The sequence below is a fragment of the Neolamprologus brichardi genome, unplaced genomic scaffold (assembly GCF_056152115.1).
Source record: "Neolamprologus brichardi isolate AB-2024 unplaced genomic scaffold, ASM5615211v1 NODE_ptg000033l+_length_6344489_cov_1, whole genome shotgun sequence".
NCBI lineage: Eukaryota > Metazoa > Chordata > Actinopteri > Cichliformes > Cichlidae > Neolamprologus > Neolamprologus brichardi.
The window spans coordinates 1,279,050-1,301,339 of record NW_028270137.1 but is presented as its reverse complement, the minus strand read 5'-3'; the positions used below and the strand labels follow the sequence as shown (position 1 = coordinate 1,301,339).

The window sequence follows — 22,290 nt, the reverse complement described above, 5'->3', positions numbered from 1 at the left end:
ACAGACCATATATCACCCTATTTATTACAATCTCTGGCAGTTATCAACCAGATATCATTTTATTATGACTATGAGTATTATTGCATCCTGATGTAAAAAAAAAAAATCCCAAATTTGGGAAAAATGCAATATTTTGCATTGAACACTTGTAAACCAAATTCTACAACCTGCCAATTCATTCAACTTTTAAGATGTTTTGTAGGTTAAGTGCAAGATAAATAAAAGAATAAGTCTCAGGCTACGTCCACACGTACCCGGGTATTTTTGAAAACGCAGATTTCTATGATTCTATGCGTTTGCACCTTTCGTCCACACGTAAACGGCGTTTTCAGTCACGGAAAACTGAGATTTTTAAAAACTCCGGCCAGGGTGGATATTTTTGAAAACTCCGTTTTTGCATTTACGTGTGGACGAGAAAAATGGAGAAAATGGAGAAAACGCAGCGTCAAAGGTGTGCGCACTTTTTGACGTCACACTGTGCGCCACGTTATTGTTTCGGTGAAATTAATTTCTACAATACTGTTACTGTTACTTGTTCTCTCTGCAGTGTTTAAATGCTTACATATACACACACAGTTACTGTCCCTCCACACATACGACTCGGTTCTGCTTCTATGCCCCAGCTTTGTTTACTTTTTCCCACCGAGGCTTCTAGACTTCTGATTGGCCAACATTTCTGCACGGTTAGGAATATAGCGCCACCTGCTGCTTTGGCATGTTCCTAGCAGCGTTTTCATTCATTTCTGCCTTTACCTGTGGACGGGATTATTTTTTAAAACGAAAACGGAAAATCTCCATTTTCAAAAACACCCGTGTACGTGTGGACGTAGCCTAAGGTAAATGAACTGCTGCATATAGGACTGTTGTACTCTACTGGAGCACTTTCATTAAGTTTTAAGTTTAAATTTCTGTTCAACGAAAATGTGCTTTCCATCCAACACTGACACATATTCACACTTTGATGAACACATTGGGAGCAACTTGTGTGTGTTGTGAGTAAGAGAGAGAGAAGAGAGAGAATAACACCTCTAGAGCTTTGGTAGATGCTGGTGGTCTCTGGAGCTCCAGTGAGAACATGCCAGTGTTGAAGGCCAGATTATGGAGTTCCAGCCGCTCACTGAGAACTGTCAGGAGGAAGGCAGCTTTTGACAGTGTCTTAGTGGCTACCTGTGTCTGGCGGGTGGTTGACACCTTGCTCTTCTTTCCCTAAATCCAACAAACAGGTGATGACAGTGATTTTAGGATGAAGATTGATGAGATTGGAAGGCAGACAGCGTATCAGAGGATCAGATGAGCTATCTAACATAGGAGAATGTGTTTCAGGGTAATGGGCACTGGGACTGTGTCTACCTTAGTCTGTGGCTGCTCCACTTTCAAATCTGGAGGGTTGGCCAAAAGGTCTCTAGCCAGCTCCACAGCCAGCCTGCATGCCTCGTTACTGTACCCATGTGCATGGAGGGCTTCAGCACATGCAAACAGCACCTGTACAGAGTAGATGGTTGACCTTTAGAGGAGCTTACACTGAAATCCTGGAGAATATATTAACCGTAACCATAGCTACTACCAGCTGTTTTTAGTGCATGTTAAGGAAGCTCACAGTAATGAAGAAACACCCACATAATTCCCACTATGAACAATTCCAGTTATTTGGAAATTTCAAACACATATTTTATTCACAAAAGATCATGTTTAACATGAGACATTTTACCATTTAATGAGAAATAGCAGTTAATTTTTATGTATTTATGTTTACATTTTTTTGACGGCAACAACACATCACAAAAACTTGGGGCAGCCAACATGGCTAGAAGGCTAGAGGAACATTTTGCAACTAACTAGGTTAACTGGCAACGAGAGGATAACATGATCAGATATAAGAAAAAGCATCTTAGAGAACCAGATCGTGGGCGACCGTGGCTCAAGAGTTGGCAGTTCGTCTTGTAATTGGAAGGTTGCCGGTTCAAGCCCCGGCTCGGACAGTCTCAGTCGTTGTGTCCTTGGGCAATCCATGAGTATTATTATTATTATTATTATTATTATTATTATTATTAGAATGTCTCCAAAGCAAAGACAGGCAGAGGGTCACTAATCTGCAAAGATACTGGTGCATCCAGTGGTAACCCTCAGCCTCCTAGCAGACATACCTATGGTATCAATTTCAAAATCCTAGATAACACCCTAAGTTATTGCATTCACAAGATTTTCAGGAAACATGACCTTTGACCTTGACATCAATGAGATTCAATTGCGTGCTAGATTTTTAGTAGATACACCTTCGATATCAACATAAAATTCTTTACCTCAGCATCCACAATATATAATATCATCAAAAGACTTGATCAATCTAGCAAAATCATGGTGTAAGGGACGAGGGTGATTTGAACAATTGTTTTAATTCATTCTGGAAAACATGGATGTTCCAGGCTTAACAGGAGGGCGAGCACCCATCTTGTTATTAGTGGTCGCTTCAGTTCAGCTAGAACTCTGATGGTATGGGGGTGCATAAGTGCCTAATGTCTAACGTGTCTATGTGGTGTATGTTTATCTTGGTAACTTCGGGGGATACACAAACTTTTTTACAACTGTTTGGGTATGCCAATATACATCATATCTTAGCAGACATCATCGATAAGTTTGCATTTGGAAGAACTTTTAAATTGATAAAGTCCAAGTGTTTAATCTTTAAATCCTTTGTGACTGAACAATGTAACCACAACACACTGGGCCCTACTTTTTAAAATGGCAAAGGATCAGCAGATGAAACGTTTATTAACCTCTGATGTTCAACAAACCTACATGAGTGCAGAAAAAAATCATATTCTTTTCTCTAATCATTAAAAAAGCTAATTTTTTACAGTGTGTCAGTGTTTGACAGTGTTTGGACAGGCTAGCTTACTGATAGTCATGAATTTCTAACCTCTGAAGTTTAGATATTTCGTTAATTTAAGAAAGTCTACAAAGTGTAATTTTTACTGTACTGGTAGACAATGATGTAATTTTGTGCATGCTTGTATCTAATGTTTATTTCATGCTCTTACAAGTGAACTGCTTTGCTTTTGTTGTTGGGTTTCTATGGACTCACCTCCATGCGTCCCTCCTGCTCCAGTGGTTTGATCCCTGCAAAGATGTCTGGCTCCTCCTCCTGATGGTTGTCAGCTAGCTGTCTGTCTACACCCTCTTCTGAAGCAGCACTCAGATAGTATGCCTGGTAGTCATCTTCGCCCACAGCTTCTCCTTCAGCAGCTGCACGTACAGCTTCGGGTCCTTCAGGAGCTGCTCCACCTACCACTACTGCTCCACTTCCTGCTACTGCTGCAGCAGACACCAGCTCTTTGCAGCCTAGCACTGGCTTAGCAGATGTTTGAGGGGTGCCTGAATTCACTGTAGCTGCTGAAATTAAAGGCTGGTTACTCCCAGCTGAATCTACATCTTCATCTCTGTTAAGTGCTGGCTCCACCTCGGCTTCCTTTTCCGCTGTGCTGGGCACGCCCACAACTATCACTCCATTCTCTTTCAAAGGGAAACAAGGTGGAGCAGGCTCTGCAGCAGCAACTGCTGCAGAGTCACGGCTGCTGTGCTTGGTTTCAAAAATCTTGCTCCCTCCACTGTTGCACTTCCGTGAATCTCGGAGCAGTGGACTCGGAGAGGGCAACATCTCTGGTGGTGGTGGGAGAAACTCGAAAGTGTTACTAGCCTCAGCCCCCAAAGCCAGATTGCAGCCGTCATCCAGACTGAGCTCAGCCAAGTCTGGCTCCAAGGAGCTATCTTCACTACTAGTTCTGCGTTTGGCACTTGTATGCTTACTACTTCCTAATCCTCCACCACCGCCAGGTCCTCCTCCAGTCGTCCCCTTCCCACCTCCCTGAGTCAGTTTCAACTTTCCTCCAGAGGAGGAACCCGGGCCTTTGTACATGCACTTTCCTCCTCCATCTTCCAGGGATAGTGAGACACTCCCTCCCAGTCGAACAAGCATCCCTCCACCTCCACTCACTGACAGACCCTTCCTCTTGGTCAGAATGGTCTCCTTAGGTCGCACTGCTACCTCCTGTTGTGTGGAGTTACTACTTGCCCTGCCTTTATACTCTCCTGCCGGTCCGCCTTCAGCTCTGGCCCCTGATTCAGAGGAGTCAACACCACCTCCTGCAGGTGACTTGATTCCTCTCTGGTGCAGCATTGCCCTGGACCAGCAGAACGTGGCACTCTTCTTATCTGCACTGCAGTAGGTAATGCCATCCAATGGGTAGGCCACCTCCCAGTTGAAATAGCAGGACTCCACAGCAGGTTTAAAGCCTTGAAACAGTTTATCCAGGGACTTGCGATGCTGTCCCCGCTTCACTATCTCTATAACTTTCAGGTGCCACTGCCTCAGCTGACCGGCCAGTTCCAAACGCCTAGAAGAGAAGGTCCATAGTCTTTATGTTTAACATGAATCGCTACTTATTCACTGGCACCCTAAATATGTAGTTTCACACAATTAGTGATAAATGTGCTAGCAGAGGCTATTTTTATAATAGAATTTACACTTCATGACTAAAACTCTGTGACAGTTGAACCAATCCATGACCAGTATGTAGCACGGTGTCTGTGGTCTGACCTGCAGGGGCTCATAGTGGGGTCGAGCACCGCCAGCCTCCAAAGAACCACCATCTCGTCGCACATGCTTGCACAGGCGTGAGCGGCTACTTCTGACTGTCCGTTGCTCCGGCCAGTATGACCACTCGCACTGCTGTGTGACGCTGATGTGCGAACGCTATACCACCAGCTGATGATCTGAATAGACACAGACAAGTGTGTGTGTGAGAGAATCAGTGTAATATGTACATAATGTTGGGTGCTGTGAAAATTCACATCCTGTCCTTCATGCACAGGATATATGCAGCATATCAGACGATGAACTCAGGAACAGCACCTTTCTTTTTTAAAGTGCCAAATATGAATTTCAGTCATATGCATTTTAGATAAACCAGGATACAGGCTACCCATGTTGCACCAGCTCCTCCTTTAACAACCCCGTGCACGCATTCAGGCACAGAGATCAGCTGCTATGGTTCTGAGTGATTTTTTCCAGCATTGCCAAACACAGATTTTAGAGGCATTGGGCCTCTTTTGTGTTATTTTTTGTTTCATAATGTGCCAAATGTTTGGCTGGACACAGGACAGCCTACTGCTCCAGCTCTTACTACAGAGTCATACTGTTATACATGAAGAGAATGGGTTTTTCCTCATTTCTAAAGCAAGGAAAGGCATATTTGGACTGCCTTCTCTGGAGCAGTATGTTGCCATCAAGCTATAACCTAATGAAAACATGATATTTACAATTCAGTTGGGTTTTTTGTAGTCTCGTCCTACTTTGAGGGCTTTTTTTAAAAATAGGAAAACTGCAAAGGCTTCACAGACATTTTAACAGCACATTAAAAGTAAGGGTGCCATGTCTAAATCTTTTCTTCTTTGTACTGGGTTACTCTCATCTTTTGGAAGTCATCTCAGAGTAATGACCAACACACCTGTTCGTAGGTGAGGCACTGTTCAGTGAGAATCTCCAGCAGCGGGGCAGCATTGCTGTCTCGCCTCTTAAACATCTCCCTGACAATGGACAGAAGGTTCCAGATGCCTTCTGGCTCTCTACCCCTCAGAGGTCGCAACAGACAGGCCCATTCAGCAGCTGCCGGTGGCTCGGTGGATGACAGGTACATGGAGTTTACATCACTGAGGATAACACAAATAGTACTGGTTCAGGCAAAGTAACGCTGAGGTACATTTACTAAAAAACAAAGTATTAAAAGATTTACTGTAGCACTTTCTCATCAACACTACGTCATATGCATAAGATGAAGGGTAAACATGTGTGACAAGTCCCGCCTACCTGAAAACAACAGGTGAAGGCCCACAGAACTTGTGTAGAGTCTTTTTGATGTTGTCACTGAGGGTTGACTCATCCAGATACCAGGTGCTCTGGTCCGATGCCGAAGGGCCTGCTGTTGGATCTACAAAAATTAATTGTGCAGAAATAATTTAACCTTAAGAAAAAACATCTGCTCTACACAACAAACTACAGAAGGCTTTGCTTTTCCTTTAACAATCAAAAGGCATCAGAGTTCCCCATGCATGTGGAACAGTAGTGATTTTATAGAAACGCTTTCATTTCTCCAAGAATGGTCGAAGGAGCTTGGAAAGAAAAGCGTCTGGACTTCTTTAAGTTTCTTGAAAATGTTTCACCTCTCATCTGAGAAGCTTTTTTCACTTCTAAGACCAATCGGTGGAGAGTCACAGATTTTTAAGCCGTATTGGGAGTGTCCCTAAGAATGTTGTGGACCCTATTTTTCCTCTGCCTAATCACATGAGCCAAGGTATGAAAACAGGTGTGGTTCACAATCAGCCAAGGTTTCGGGTGAGACTTGTCCTACCCTATCCTGTGACTTACTGAGACCAAATGACCTGAGATGTGATGGCTACTCTTTCAAACCATCTGTCTTCTCTGTCCAAAAAGTGGACATTAGCATCTTCTAACGAGCGATCTTTGTCCTGTAGATGCAGGACAGCCGAGTCTTGTCTTGTCAAGGCGGCTCCTGTGTGGCTGGGTCTGAAGTATTTTGGGATGTCGTGTTTGGAAAAGTCTTTTCTGAGTTTCTCTGATAAACCTGCTCCATAAGGGATGACAATGTTGTTCCGTTTGTCCTTCTGATCCTCCCTAGTTGGTGTCTGATCTTCTTTTCTGTGCATCTTTACTGATTTGATGAAAGCTCAATTAGGATAACCCCGGAGCTTTCTACGACAGCTTTTGAAGAGCTTTCTTTACATGTGTATGTTCCTTCTTTTTCCCTTCTGGATTCTCTCAACCAATTGCTCTTAGAACTGAAGAAGCTTCTCGGATGAGAGGCGAAATGTCTTCAAGAAACTTAAAGACATCACAAAGTTTAATGCTGTTTGTTTAGCAATCTGATACTGAACCTGGAGCTCCACACACAGTGTTGATGGCAGTGGACTGTGAGGATAGCAACTCATCCAGGAGTCGCTGGGCTGTAGGCAGGATCTGGAGAGAAATAACTGAATGAATGCATTTTCTTTAATCATTGGGTTTATAGAGGTCATAGCTTAAGATATGAATGATACCTGCTGAGGCAGCTCACTGATGAGGTACTGGGCAAACTTTTGAAGCTGGTCTCTCTGCAGCCTGGACAAAGACTCAGAAACTGGAGCCCTAAGACACACTGCTGATGCCTACGCACACACAGACACACACACACAATTTTTATTTAGGTATTTTTAATGGGGATTGTAAACAGAAAGAAGGAAACAGATCAAATGTAGGAAAATACAGAGTAATGGCATCGCATTAATAGGTCCTTTAGTCAGTAGCCGTCCCAAGAAGCTAAATGCTGGTGTATTTGCATCCTTCCTGAAGGAGAATATTCAGCCATCAGGTCGCGCCCTGCAATTCAAACTCATTTGGTTTTACACAGTAAGATGAAAATCTTCCATTGCGGCTGAATTAAAACAACTGCAAAGAAAAGTGGGCAAATTGTTTCAAATCAGTGTGAAAGACTAACGGTCCGTTATCACAAACACTTATATATTTGTCAGGGACTAGAAAGAGAGAGCAGATTTCTCCTGTTTTGGCTTCATGTTAAATCCAGAATTCAAAATCCTGCTCCTCACATACAAGGTCTTAAATAATCAGGCCCCATCTTATCTTAATGACCTTGTAGTACCATATCACCCTATTAGAGCACTTCGCTCTCGCTCTGCAGGCCTACTTGTTGTTCCTAGAGTATTTAAAAGTAGAATGGGAGGGAGAGCCTTCAGTTTTCAGGCCCCTCTTCTGTGGAACCAGCTTCCAGTTTGGATTCAGGAGACAGACACTATCTCTACTTTCAAGATTAGGCTTCAAACTTTCCTTTTTGCTAAAGCATATAGTTAGGGCTGGACCAGGTGACCCTGAATCCTCCCTTAGTTATGCTGCAATAGACGTAGGCTGCCGGGGGATTCCCATGATGCATTGAGTTTTTCATTTCCAGTCACCTTTCTCACTCACTATGTGTTAACAGACCTCTCTGTATTGAATCATATCTGTTATTAACCTCTGTCTCTCTTCCACAGCATGTCTTTATCCTGTCTTCCTTCTCTCACCCCAACCGGTCGCAGCAGATGGCCCCGCCCCTCCCTGAGCCTGGTTCTGCTGGAGGTTTCTTCCTGTTAAAAGGGAGTTTTTCCTTCCCACTGTCGCCAAAGTGCTGCTCATAGGGGGTCATATGATTGTTGGGTTTTTCTCTGTATCTATGAAGCGCCTTGAGGCGACTTTTGTTGTGATTTGGCGCTATATAAATAAAATTGAATTAAATTGAATTGAATTGAATTGAATATATTTCCATCAGGAGTTCCTGGGCAGGTAAAACGACAATTAGAAACACAAACCCACGAAAAATTATCATAATCAAAAAACAACAAATTCCCTGGAACGGCAGAATGGATCACTGTTTTCAAGTAAACAGATGGCATGCGGAGGAATATTTTTTAAGACGACTGGTGGAGAGGTTTCCAGGATATCTCCATCAGCAAAAAGCTAAGTGTATTCCTTTATATTTTCTTCTTTTTTTTTTTAAGGAAAAACAAAGAAAAAGACAGGAAATACAGAGAGACAGAGACAGTGTCAGGATTCAAACTAGAGATCTGCTGCTTTACGCATGCACATGAATTCAGTATGTGTTCCAACCACAAAGTTATTGGTTTACCCCTTAAATACCTGAATATTAACAAAAACTTACATTGTGGATCCTGAAGAGACAGAGTGCCACCACATGGGCACACCACTTGGCTCCTGCCCCACAGGTACAGCTGCAGGAGGTGATGCGACAGCGATCAAACATGACCGCCACGTTGTAGGCTCCTTTAGACTGACTGGACTGAGTGGAGACTACTGTAGCACTGAGATGAAAGCCTTGTAAACGAAAACAGAAAAAAACAAAATCAGCAAAGACAACAATGAGTTGGAAACGGAAGCAAGTGCATTTCTTTGATTGGAGATTATATTTTAGTGCCCGACAGAATGGTTTTGGTTTCGATATTGCTTAGTCTTTTATTTAATATAGCTCTTTTGTGCAAAAGGTTTGCAATCTTACAAGGATTCAATTCCAAACCAAAATATTCTCTCCCACAAAAAAACAAAACAAAACGCAGGCATTGTTTGAAGTTTTTCCATTTTCTAATCCATGTCATCACACAACACATTTGTACAAAGTCCTACTAGAGGAGAAGGTGCCTCAAACAAATTCAGACCAAGTCATATAGCATTCACACCTATGGGCAATTTAGTGTTTCCAATTAACGTATCTCCACTAACTGCATGTCTTTGGACTGTGGGAGCAAGCCGGAGTACCCAGGGAGAACCCACGCAAACATGGGAGAGCATGCAAACTCCACACAGACAGCCTGATGCTGGAATTGAACTCAGGACCTTCTTGCTTTGAGGCAACAGTGCTAACCACCGTTAGCCGACCAGCACCTTAACCCAAAAAGTATTTGTCATTAAAAGTTGGATGCGTCTGCACAGCAAATGTCACCATTTAATGTGGTATTTGGAAGATTTGCAGTTAAAAGTTGGAAATGGTGTTTAGATATTACACATAGCCAGCGTTCTGAAAACAGGATTATACTAATAGCAGACTTGTAGAAATAATGGGAATCACATGATTTACTGTAACCTGCACATGGTGTTATTCTAAGCTTGGTGATTGTAGAAGAATATAGTGTGATATACCAAAGTTAGAACACCAGAGAAATGTTTTCCATAAGAGTACTCATTCTTATGTAAAGGATTACTCTACTTACCAATTTGCAAAGGGTCTTTGACAGCTCTGATCCTATAGAGTTGTTCTCCACGCTGGAATTCATCTGGACTCCCATTAGCAAGGCAGGAATATAATCTGCAGCAGTATGAAACCAAAGTCAAAGAGTCAAAGTCAGCATAGCCTAGATAGTTAAAAAAAATCATCCTGTTACTTTTATTAGCAGTCACATCGCCAACAAACATCAGTCAACCAGACAGCCATGGACGCCTTTCCTTTCATCCAGTCTCGATTTTGTTTATTTCAATAGTTTTTTCTGTGCAAAAATAGTTTTGTTTCCTGTTTGTTTCCTGTTTGGAAACAAACAGGAAACAAACAACAGGAGTTTGAATTTTCTGGATTAATTTTGCAATTATCTATTTTACTTTACCTAAATGTTAAATGCAATATTTTTAAACCCAAGGTTGACCACTTTTTGGATTTGTTACTGTCCACCAGTAACCAACAACCAGTAATGGAGAGAGAGAGAAGAAGAATATATCTACACTTATGTGCAAAGGCACGTTGCATCTTTTCTTTTTATATTTCATGTTTGTGTTTTTATGAATAAACAAACAAACCCCAACTGTTACATGTGACACAATCTTTGATTTCATCTGGGTTTAGCAGAATATACTATATATACTTAATGGTTAGCGATACAATATATAAATACAAACTATTACTATACTATATTACATGTAAATACATTGATGAATGTTCATTTCTCATTTCTTTTCTTTTTGATGCAGCTTGCCTTTTCCCCACAGCCTTGCTCCAACAGTCTCCGTAACAAAGTAATATTTGAAATTTCCCAATTAAGAGGAATTAATGCATTTATGGTTTTTAGCTAAGGCGAATAAAGGGTTTAAAAAACAAATCCTCACCTGATGTCCTCTTCATTCTCAGGGAAGCTCCAGTAGGCAATGCGAAGCTGGAGCTGTTCTGGGACAGGAGGATAGACCTTCTCTACCACTTCAAATGGGATGTGAAAGGCGACCTGTTTTGCTGACAACTCCACCAGTGGGATCACCTGACCATCTGAGGAAAACCATCAAAGAGAAAATGATCAGCACGGTCAGGTGACAAAGATCTTTAATGTCTTACTTAAATTCTTGCCAAAAAAAGTAATAATTTTTCACTAATCACGGTCTTCCCACAGACATATCATTAAGTATAGCTACACTCTCTCTGAACTAACCTCATTAATTATTTTCTCTAAGTCATTAAAAATGTCTTACCATTAATTAATGTTTCAAATTTAAATATGGTTGGTTATCCCTGTTAACTGGCTACATGCCAGAGGCTTTTATGGTGGCTGTGATTAAACCATTACTTATTTGATCTAGACGTGTTAACCAATCATAGGCTGATTTCTAACCATTTATTTCAAAGGTTTTCCTAATAGTTGTTGTAACACAACTAGACAGTAATTTGCGCCGGAATGATTTAACAAAGTTTCAGTCACTATTTAGAGTGGATCACAGCACAACACCAGTGAATGTTACATATGATCTTATGGCCTCTGACAGTAAACTTAAAGCACTTCAGTTGTTCCACATTTTGTCACGTTACAGCCATATTACAAAATGCAACATTCATTTTTCACCCTAATAGTTTACACATGAATACTCCGTAACGTAAAAGGGAAGCGTTTGCTTGAAAATCTTTACTAATCATCAACAACATGGTCTGGGCCTCCAGTGACAGTGGGAGGAATCGTTCAGTCATTTTTGACCAGAGTGTGTCCTGCAGCGTGTTTTTTCAACAAATATGTAGCACCGCTTTCTTTCACCTAATCAAAATGACAATAATTAGAAACGTCCCATGTCAGTGTGAAGCAAGTTGATATGTTCCCTCATCCCTGCAAGACTGGACTATTGTAATGCATTAGTATTGTACTCTTGGTGCTCTAAAAACTCCCTGAAAAGCCTTCAGCCTTTTTTATATTCCTTGGGACTGGCCTTTATACTCTTTAAGGTTTTGGAGTTGAGCACACTATATGCTCTGTAATCTGAATACTTGAATAATCAGGCTTCGTTATATAGCTTAAAGATCTCGTAGGATCGAAGCATCTTAACAAAGTTCTTCACTCTCAGACTGCAGGCAGTGAACTGTGGTTCCTACAGTTCCTACAAGTAAACTGGGAGCCAATCCCCCTCCTGTGGAACCATTATCCCAGTTTGATTTGTACTTAAGAAATCTGGATCAATGGGTTAAAAATAAATGAGAGAGACAGAGTGTACAACTGCACCTGTACACCAGACAACACATACTTTTGCTTAACAACAACACTTTTTGCAATTTTTATAGAAACCTTGACACAATACGGCAGAATAACGATCTTAAAGTGGTACAGGTTGCGGGTGGCTGATGATTTAAGTTGCTATTTAGATCATCTAGACCAGGGGTCGGCAACCTGCGGCTCCGGAGCCACATGCGGCTCTTTAGTCCGTTTAGTGCGGCTCCGCGTGGTTTGGGAAAATAAATTATTTTTTTAAGTAATTAGCTGAAGTGTATTTTATTTATGTTAGTTCTTTTTAACTTGTAGTTCTAAATGTGAAGATTATTGTGATATTGAAATATAAATATAAAATGATATTCTATTATTTTTTTTGATCGCTCAAAATAAGCGTCACACTTGCGGAAGCCGAAACGACGAGAATTTATCGAGACTTTCAACCCCAGGTAGGCCAATTATGGATCTTGGGATCCACATTATGTCAGCAGCTGTTCTCCACTGTGAACTATGTTAAAAACAAACACCGCTCACGCCTCACAGATGGCAGCTTACAGTCCTGTGTAAAGATGAAGTGACTTCGTGCAGCCCCGACCTGCAGACGCTGTGTGCAGAGGTTCAGGAGCAGAAGTCTTATTGTAAACATATCACAGCAGACCTGATGATGTTTCCATGAACATGTTTTTCAGCATCTCTTTACTGACCACTTTTCACACACGGTTGCTGTACGCATACAGCCGGTGTTAAAGCGCACAGCCCGACACACACCAACAGCAGAGAGAGCACAGACTTTAAGGCGGCGAGGCGCGATTGCGGGTGCCGCTCAGGTGCATCGCCTCCCCTGCAGCGGCGCTGCAGACCACGCCCCGCCACACACATTAACCTGGTAAAATACATATTTAGCCAGAATATTGCAAATATCTATTTTTCATTTTTCAGCAGCATAGAGCTTTTTTTCCAATTATTTTTTAAAAAAGTCAAGTCAAGGCTCCAAAAGCCCAAAGGCGATATGAGGGCGGCTCACAACAGTTTTTGTTTGCTGGATCATTTTAGTTCAGCTTCCTTTTGTTATATTTCTTTAAGAGTTCAAAATATGTTAATTACATAAATAAAATGTAATTTTCTCTGTAGCACTTTCATAATTTCATAAGCAGCACACCTTAGTTGTTCACACAAAACATAAAGGTAAAAAAACAACAACAATATATACAGTGTTATCTTCATTTTAGATGTCAAAAAGTATTTGCGGCTCCCAGAGTTTTCTTTTGCGTGGAAATCACGTCCAAATGGCTCTTTGGGTGTTAAAGGTTGCAGACCCCTGATCTAGACAGATGTCTTCTAATATTAATTAATCGGCTTTAGCTCTGTATTCTTTTCTGGATATAGAAATTTTGGCTAAAAGTTTGGCTAAAACACTTATTTTAACATTGAACTATATCGTATTCAAAATTACACAGTTATAAAAAAATATATACATTTGGAAATTGAGTGCAAAAAATGAAATTACAAGTTACTTTAACAAGAAGAAGGATAAACTATTCTGTGGGTATACATAAGGCACATGCGCCAGAATTGGACCAGCAAAGACTAATATGGCAGGTATGGTTAGTTTGACAAGTGATTCACCAAAGCTGCACTGTTTTCTAAACACTGGTGCCACAATTACATGTAAATAACAAGCAAGGTATTTTCTATTACTATTTTCTGTTACTATTTCTTTTTCTTTTTTACAAAAACAGAAAAGCAAGCTTCACTGGTCCAGCCTACTTAATATAAAATGATCAAAATGAGCTGTAAATGGCCCATAATGTAAAATGACGTCGATGAATTATACGAAGCAAACCTTATCAAAGTGACTGAAGACATTAAGAATAATACTGAAAGGTGAATTTTCCTTTCACTGCATTTTGGCTCAAAAATAGAGGCATTTTTTAAGGGGACCCATGAAGGTACCTAAGACTTTTAAAAACATAAAATTCATTAGAATATTTACATGAAATGGCAACAGGCCAAGAATCACATTTCAAACCATAAAGGTGAGCAAACATGGAGGTATGGCACTGCCAAACATGATGAAATATTTCCATGCAGCACAAATTCGACCTGTAATCTGCTGGTCTGACAAAGATTATGAGGCTTGGTGGCAAAACTCAGAAGTATGCACAAGGAAGCGAAATTCAAAGTCTTACTGGAGAAGACTTGTAGTGTTGTAGTGTATTGTGTTCTCCATACACCGCAACTTGTAAAAGAAAAGGATTTGATAAGACTTTTTGGTTCCCCCTAAATGAGGAAATCTTTGTCTCCAACACTGGCCTGTTGGAGACCACATGGAACAGGAAATTTAACCATTCTCACGTCTTTTGACTTTGCTCAGGCATTTTTTTCCCCATAGACTGTTTGTTTGGTAGTTGCCAAATTTCAGGGTTATGATATAAAAAGGCCATGTACCCTGTCGTATTTACGTAATATGGAAGGAAATACTGTATCAGGAGAAAACAGTTATTTGTTTAAAATCCTGTTAGTAGCTTGTAAGAAAGCCATTACAAAGAGGTGGTACAAACTGGAACCACCAACGCAATTCACAAGATTTCAGCAGGAACGGTGTTGAGAGAAATGAAAGAATGAATCAAAATCATGAATCAATGACAGGGTGAGGACTGACATATTTTTGTAACAGGAACAAACTATTGAGATGACACAATCTAGACTTTTTGTGGATTGATGTAATGTAATTTTTCTGTATATTTGAAATGGAAAACTGATTTTTATTCTTTTTTAATGAAAGGATTTAAGGAACATTTAATAATTAGAAATCTCCACGACAACAAAAACACGTGGAGGACCTTTTAATTTCTGGCATGTGGTGAACCAGCCCTTTACAAGCTGAGCTCTGTTGGATACTAGAGAAGGTTTAAATGCCAAAAAGACTTCAGGATGTTCCTTCGTCCACCATTTAAGCTCATGTCAGCAGCAGAAATACAAGTTAACTTTAATTATGTTCATAACCCACTGAACTGTCAGCATATCTGCTAACTGTATTTACGTGCAGCACACTGTAGATGTGGCTAGCACTGTCACCTCACAGCGAGAAGGGTCCCGATTTGAACCCAAGCCCAGGGTCTTAATGTCTGAACTGCATATTCTTACTGTTCAGGGCTTTTCCTGGTACTCTGGTTTCCTTTCACAGTCCAAAGACATTTATTTTAGTGTAACTGGTGATCTAAATTGAATCTAAATAAGACCCCAGTCACCCATCACATGGACTCTTCACCCTCCTGCCCTCTGGGAGGCGCTACAGGAGCCTCCGGACTAAGACCACCAGGCACCGGAACAGCTTCTTCCCCACAGCTGTCAGACTCCTGAACTCTGCCTCCTGACATCTGACCCACGTTAACACATGGACTGGACATACACACACCCACAACCACCTACACACACACACAATGGACAACCGTACCCTCAAACACACAATAATAACATGGACTGAACCACCAGGACTTTATAGCCTCTGTAGAAATTATCCACATATCTCACTTATCTTAACTGCACTACTGTATAGTTCTGTGTAAATAATCATTCTGTACATACGATAATTTTTAATCCTACAACTGTTTATAACTTGCATAGTTCACATTTCTGTATAACTGTATATCTCAGATTTCTGTATAGTTTTTTATTTCATATTTATATCCTGTTCATAGCCTGTACATAGTTTATACTCACTACAGCCTGTACATACTTATAGTTATAGAATATTCATAACGTACTTCATACCGTGTAGATTATAACATACCATAATAGACCCATTTCTGTAATATACTTACATATCTATATTATTGCTAATATATATTGTAATATATCTATATCATGGCTAAAGCACTTCTGGATGGATGCAAACTGCATTTCGTTGCCTTGTACCTGTGCATGTGCAATGACAATAAAGTTGAATTCTATTCTATTCTAAATTGACTGTAGAGGTGAGGTATTTAAAGTCCTTGAAGTGTGTATATATATATATATATATATATATATATAAAACAAAGTGGTCTCTAAATGAATGCTTATTTGATAAACACCATATAAATGTGGTTACACTAAAATACACTTCAAACGCTCAATCAAGACTTCAGCATTTAAGAGAAGTGGGTTAGAAAATGGCTTAAAGTGTTTCTCTAAGATCGTGTCTAATAACTGTCACAAATATCTTATTTAGCATCTCATTCCATAGTTGACGACCCACAGATTTACCTACCACTGAAACGTAAATCTGTGAGTCCTCTGACGGGTTTGCTAGATTGTTTGGAGGATGTCAAGGCACGGACGGCTTTCAACTTCCTTAACTTAAATGCACAGAAAACAGAGGTCATTGTGTTTGGTCCCTGTGACCACTAAGACTTTGACCCTTTATAAATGTTAAAAAACCCTTTGTGAAGAACCTAGCAGTGATTTTTGACAGTATGATGTACAGTATGTTTGTTACACAGATTAATGCAGTTTCTTTAATCTCTGTGAATGAAGCCATTCCTCTGTTTTACAGACTTTGAGAGAGCTATCCATCCTTCATTTCATTTCGCCTGACTTTTGTAATAGTGTCAGACTCAGGTGTCGGTCTGTCATCAGGTAGCCGACTGCAGTTGGTCCAAAAAGCTGCAGCATGGTTACTAACTGGCACACGCAAGCAAGACCATACTAGCATCCTTACACTAGCTGCCAGTTAGTTTTCAAATTGATTTTAAGATTTTATTATTCGTTTTTAAGGCGCTGCACGGGTTAGTCCCCTCATACCTTTCTGATCTGATCGTACACTCCTGCAAGTTCACTGAGGTCTGCCGTTCATATGCTCCTGGCTGTCCCGAGGTCCAGATTAAAGCACAGAGCAGACTGGGCCTTTGCTGTAACTGCTCCTAAATTGTGGAACAAACTGCCCTTTCACATCAAGACCTCTGCTGTGAAGGGACACTTTCAAGTTTGTACTACTTTTATTTGTCTTATATTTTACTCAGATCTTCTCATTTTATACTTCTTTTTCTTAAATCTTGTTTTGCTATTTTTATCTCTTGATTATCTTAAATGTACAGCACCTTGGTCAACTGCTGTTTTAAATGTGCTATATAAATAAATTTGACTTTTTTTCCTCATTTGTCTTAATATCCAGCATTTGTGTAGTATTACTTTTGGACAAAAAAGTTTATCCACGGTGTCATCACTTCCTCAGATACAAGACAAGCACAATTTAGACTTGGTGCTTAACTGCAGCACACAATGCAAAGGTGTCATATGTGAGTGCTGGCAACCCTTTAAAAAACTACAGCTAAAACAAGGAGAGCTAAGACTACAACTGAGAACAATCCCACATTCAGACCATGAACAGCATAGACGTCAGAACCAGTCAAAACAAAAACATCGCTCCTGATGTGGGTTGGTGTGAGAGGAGAGCTGACAGCTGGAAGCTGAAGACATATTTAAGTTACTATGCTGCTTGTTAACTGCTGTTTGATATTAAACACGACAGAGTGTTTGAATTTGTTCTCACGTGTTAGTATTTTGGTGCTCATGCATTTGTTTGGTGCTTACTAAAAAAGTCTAAGCAGGTCAATAATGGAGGAAGAACCCTGCCATCTGTATGACTATTTTATTACAAAATATATAGATAGTAAATATATAGATAGTAATGCGAGAAAAAAGTAATTGAATCCTTTCCTGAAAGCAGGGCATTTAGCAAAATCAGAACTGATTTAACAGAATTTTTTTTCAGCATTTTCAAAGACATTTGGAACTTTCCGTGCGCTATTAGTTTAATCAGACTATATTATTACACTCTAATATCAGATTGTCAGATTCAAATTTCATGACCGATCAACAGTAACATCTTGTTGCTTAGTGATAACAAACCTTTTCTTGTAATTGTATTTTAAAAGTCTAATCAAAATGTTAGTTTACTTTAATCTGACAGTGCAAAGTGGAACTGACTGACTGCTTTTCTTCTATACCATAAAATATCAGCTGAATTAGCAGGTTTTAAAAATTACTCGACAGTTTCGTTTCTGCTTCAAAAATTAATTCGCATGATTAATTAACAGTATAGTTTAGATTATAAGATATCATAGCATCAAATGCGTTTCCCAGCAGCAACAGGTAATACTGCTATAGTACATTTTCAAGTATGTATAATGAATGGAAGCACATTGTGTGTGTGTGTGTGTGTGTCCCTCTCCGACCTTTAATCTTGACAGTGGGGGAGTTGGGTCCAGCAGACTGCTTCCTCCATCCCCTCCAGTTCTGACAGAGGCTCTCGGCCTCCGAGATGAAGGAGCAGAGAGAGTCTTCTTCGAATCGGTCCGAGTCTTCAAAGGAGAACCTCTCCCCATCCTCCCACTCGGCGAACATCAGTTCCATTACATCCACTCTTAAAGAGGTTAGGAGTCCCGGGACAGCGATTTGAGTCTACGGCCTTTCTGCCGTCTAAAAAACAAGGGGAAGCCCGACAAACAGTGCCCACAGCTCCAACAGAGTCAGTCTGAACACTGGGGGAGGGGAGACCACTAACAACCAAATCACTGCCGAGGCTTATCGCCTCAAACACATACAATTTTTTTAAACAATGCTTTGAATAGTCTGCAAAAAATATATACAGCACAACTACAATTAGTATTTGTCTACGAAGCTATTTGTGATTTAAGTCGGCATAAGCCACTGCGCAGAGGTGAAGCTTCCTTCCACACTTGGAGTCAAAGCCAAAAACTCTGAATAGTTAAACGTCTTTGACGGCAACTTTGCCTCTGAGGTGCCCAACGACTCAAACTCACAAAGCAACGTTCCTGTCAAAAGTAGAAAATGAAAAACTCTCTCATCATAGAGCCACGAATAAGAATAGAAAACAGAGGTTAAAAAAACGCTTGTTGGTGTACATGTAAAGCCTCGTGAAGTCTCGAAGCGGTTTCGTTCATCCAGACGTCCTACTCTTTTCAGGCATTTAGCTCAACTCACACTGGGTATCAACATTAACTACTGCTGCATCATAACGATCCCGAAAGAGTCTTTCTCACAAGAAAGAAGATGTCAAACACCTGTGGTGTTAATATTGCAAAGTGTCTTCTCTGTTCCTCGTTTAATGAGCTAGTTTTAATGTCATTTTCATCTGCAATGGAAATAAGAATTAGCTAACGTTAGCAAATAGGCTAACAAATGCCTACTTGGATACTATAAACATGTCATGCGCTGTAGACAGTTAAACTACGATTAAATATCGTTTATATTTCCGACTACAGGCTTATTTTGCTCGATTTACCTTCGCTGTGCTACCTTATGTTAGCTATATGTACTAGCATTAGAAAGCTAACCTCCAGTCGGCTAAGTTCAACTAGCTTGAATAGCTGTTTGTTTACATTTACTGCTGATGTTGTACACCTTCCGCACATTAAGGACTACATACTTTCTTACATCGCATATCTTCCGGACTTAGGCATATATCTAGGTTACGCTTGTTTCATATTATGATCTAAATCCACGCTCTTAGCATTTTTTCCCCGTTCTTTGTGCTGATATTAGAGGCTCTGTCTGACGTAAAAGCTGGCATATTCCTCAGTCAGATCTGATGAAGAAATTCAAACGAGTCCTTTACATAGCTCCCTTCGCAACTGTCACCAGTTGTCCGTCTTAAAATCCTCTATGCCTTCAAATGACACCGGGATATCCGGATGATTTTCCCTTATCCCACTCGTCAAAGCGTTATCAAAGTGTATCAACCTGTCTGCCGGGGGAAGATGGCTCACCTCTTCTACAGCTCCTCCTCGATCAGCTGATCACAGCTTCCGGTTGCCAGCTCTAGAACGAACCGCTGAGCCCGTTGCTGTAGCTCGGCTGGAGAAGCGTGCTGTGAGACGAGGCATTAACCAACTCGATACAGTTAAGCATACTGTATCGAGTATATCCACGTGTCATACTTAATCTGGGGTAATCAGTTTTGTCACTAATTAAACCACTGCCTCCAAATTAATTATGCCACCACAGCCTCCAAACTTCAAAAGCCCGTTTTGTATTTGACAGCGAAGCTACCAGCGGCATAGTACTCTATGACTTCAGAAACATTCAAAAACAGCCAGATCCTTGTTTTACAGTACCGGTACCAGTCAAATGTTTGGTTTTGTCTTTATTCTGCTTTGTGTTTTACTCTATTGTTAAGTGTCCTTGGGTGTCTTGAAAGGTGCTTTTAAATAAAATGTATTATTATTATTATTATCATCATCACATCCAGTTTGTGTTTAGTTTGACCATCATTTAATTTTCAACAGCACAATGACCCCAAACAAACCTCTAGGCTGTGGAAGAGCTATTTGACCAAGATAGAGAGTGATGGAGTCCTGCGCCAGATGGCCTGGCCTCCACAGTCACCTGACCTAAATCCAGTTGAGATGGCTTGAGATGAGATGGACTGCAGAGTGAAGGCAAAAGGACCAACAAGTACTCAGCATCTCTGGGGACTCCTTCAAGACTGTTGGAAAAGATAACTACCTCATGAAGCTCATCAAGAGAACGCCAAGAGTGTACAAAGCAGTTACACTTTTTTGTTTACTACATAATTCCATATGTGTTCATTCACAGTTTAGATGCCTTCAGTGAGAATCTAAAATTTAAATAGTCACAAAAATGAAGAAAAATATTTAAATGAGAAGGTGTGTCCAAACATTTGACTGGTAGTGTAACTAATGAAAAATAGTGTGCTTTATCCATCTTCACCAGACATTTATGAAAATAATAATAATAATAATAATAATAATAATAATTACTATTATTATTATAATAAAAATAATAATAATACATTTTTTATAGTCTATCAGAGTCACCTTACAATAAGACGAGAACAATAGCAGCAATAAAATAATTGTCAATGCCAGATTCGTCTCTCTGTTGTGATGTCAAATATCAATGCCAGATCCATCTCTCTGTTGTGATGTCAAATATCAATGCCAGACTCGCTTCTCTGTTGTGATGTCAAATGTCAATGCCAGACTCGCTTCTCTGTTGTGATGTCAAATGTCAATGCCAGACTCGCTTCTCTGTTGTGATGTCAAATATCAATGCCAAACTCGCTTCTCTGTTGTGATGTCAAATATCAATGCCAGACTCGCTTCTCTCTGTTGTGATGTCAAATGTCAATGCCAGACTCGCTTCTCTGTTGTGATGTCAAATATCAATGCCAAACTCGCTTCTCTGTTGTGAAGTCAAATATCAATGCCAAATTTGCTTCTCTGTTGTGATGTCAAATGTCAATGCCAGATTCGTGTCTCTGTTGTGATGTCAAATATCAATGCCAAATTCGCTTCTCTGTTGTGATGTCAAATGTCAATGCCAGATTCGTCTCTCTGTTGTGATGTCAAATATCAATGCCAGACTCGCTTCTCTGTTGTGATGTCAAATGTCACTGCCAGACTCACTTCTCTCTGTTGTGATGTTAAATATCAATGCCAGACTCACTTCTCCTTTGTGATGTCAAATATCAATGCCAGACTCGCTTCTCTGTTGTGATGTCAAATATCAATGCCAGAGTTGCTTCTCTGTTGTGATGTCAAATATCAATGCCAGACTCGCTTCTCTGCTGTGATGTCAAATATCAATGCCAGACTCGCTTCTCTGCTGTGATGTCAAATATCAATGCCAGATTCTCCTCTCTGCTGTGATGTCAAATGTCAATGCCAGACTCGCTTCTCTGCTGTGATGTCAAATGTCAATGCCAGACTCGCTTCTCTGTTGTGATGTGAAATTTCAATGCCAAACTCGCTTCTCTCTGTTGTGATGTCAAATATCAATGCCAGACTCGCTTCTCTGTTGTGATGTCAAATATCAATGCCAGACTTGCTTCTCTGTTGTGATGTCAAATATCAATGCCGGACTCGCTTCTCTGTTGTGATGTCAAATATCAATGCCAGACTCACTTCTCTCTGTTGTGATGTCAAATATCAATGCCAGACTCGCTTCTTCTTTGTGATGTCAAATGTCAATGCCAGATCCATCTCTCTGTTGTGATGACAAATATCAATGCCAGACTCGCTTCTCTGTTGTGATGTCAAATGTCAATGCCCGACTCGCTTCTCTGTTGTGATGTCAAATATCAATTCCAGACTCGCTTCTCTGTTGTGATGTCAAATATCAATGCCAGACTCGCTTCTCTTTGTTGTGATGTCAAATATCAATGCCAGACTCGCTTCTCTGCTGTGATGTCAAATGTAAATG

General features: G+C 40.4%; 1 protein-coding gene across 2 annotated transcripts in view; it reads right to left on the bottom strand.

The window, feature by feature from the left end:
- The window catches only part of zswim8 (zinc finger, SWIM-type containing 8), a 41,192-nt gene extending 21,323 nt beyond the window's left edge, over nucleotides 1–19,869 (bottom strand). The window contains exons 1-13 of one of the 2 annotated variants that reach the window (XM_087837439.1): nucleotides 19,807–19,869; nucleotides 18,279–18,522; nucleotides 10,709–10,862; nucleotides 9,826–9,920; nucleotides 8,763–8,935; nucleotides 7,111–7,218; nucleotides 6,949–7,030; nucleotides 5,864–5,984; nucleotides 5,505–5,706; nucleotides 4,595–4,770; nucleotides 3,083–4,391; nucleotides 1,351–1,482; nucleotides 1,027–1,206 (exon numbers count right to left, since the gene is read on the bottom strand). In XM_087837439.1, coding sequence (XP_087693565.1) covers nucleotides 1,027–1,206; nucleotides 1,351–1,482; nucleotides 3,083–4,391; nucleotides 4,595–4,770; nucleotides 5,505–5,706; nucleotides 5,864–5,984; nucleotides 6,949–7,030; nucleotides 7,111–7,218; nucleotides 8,763–8,935; nucleotides 9,826–9,920; nucleotides 10,709–10,862; nucleotides 18,279–18,456 — 2,910 coding nt within the window. In that variant the 5' untranslated portion in view covers nucleotides 18,457–18,522; nucleotides 19,807–19,869. The remainder of the gene's footprint in view (nucleotides 1–1,026; nucleotides 1,207–1,350; nucleotides 1,483–3,082; nucleotides 4,392–4,594; nucleotides 4,771–5,504; nucleotides 5,707–5,863; nucleotides 5,985–6,948; nucleotides 7,031–7,110; nucleotides 7,219–8,762; nucleotides 8,936–9,825; nucleotides 9,921–10,708; nucleotides 10,863–18,278; nucleotides 18,523–19,806) is intronic. The other variant, XM_087837440.1, reaches the window with a different exon arrangement.
- Between the last annotated feature and the right edge of the window lie 2,421 nt (nucleotides 19,870–22,290).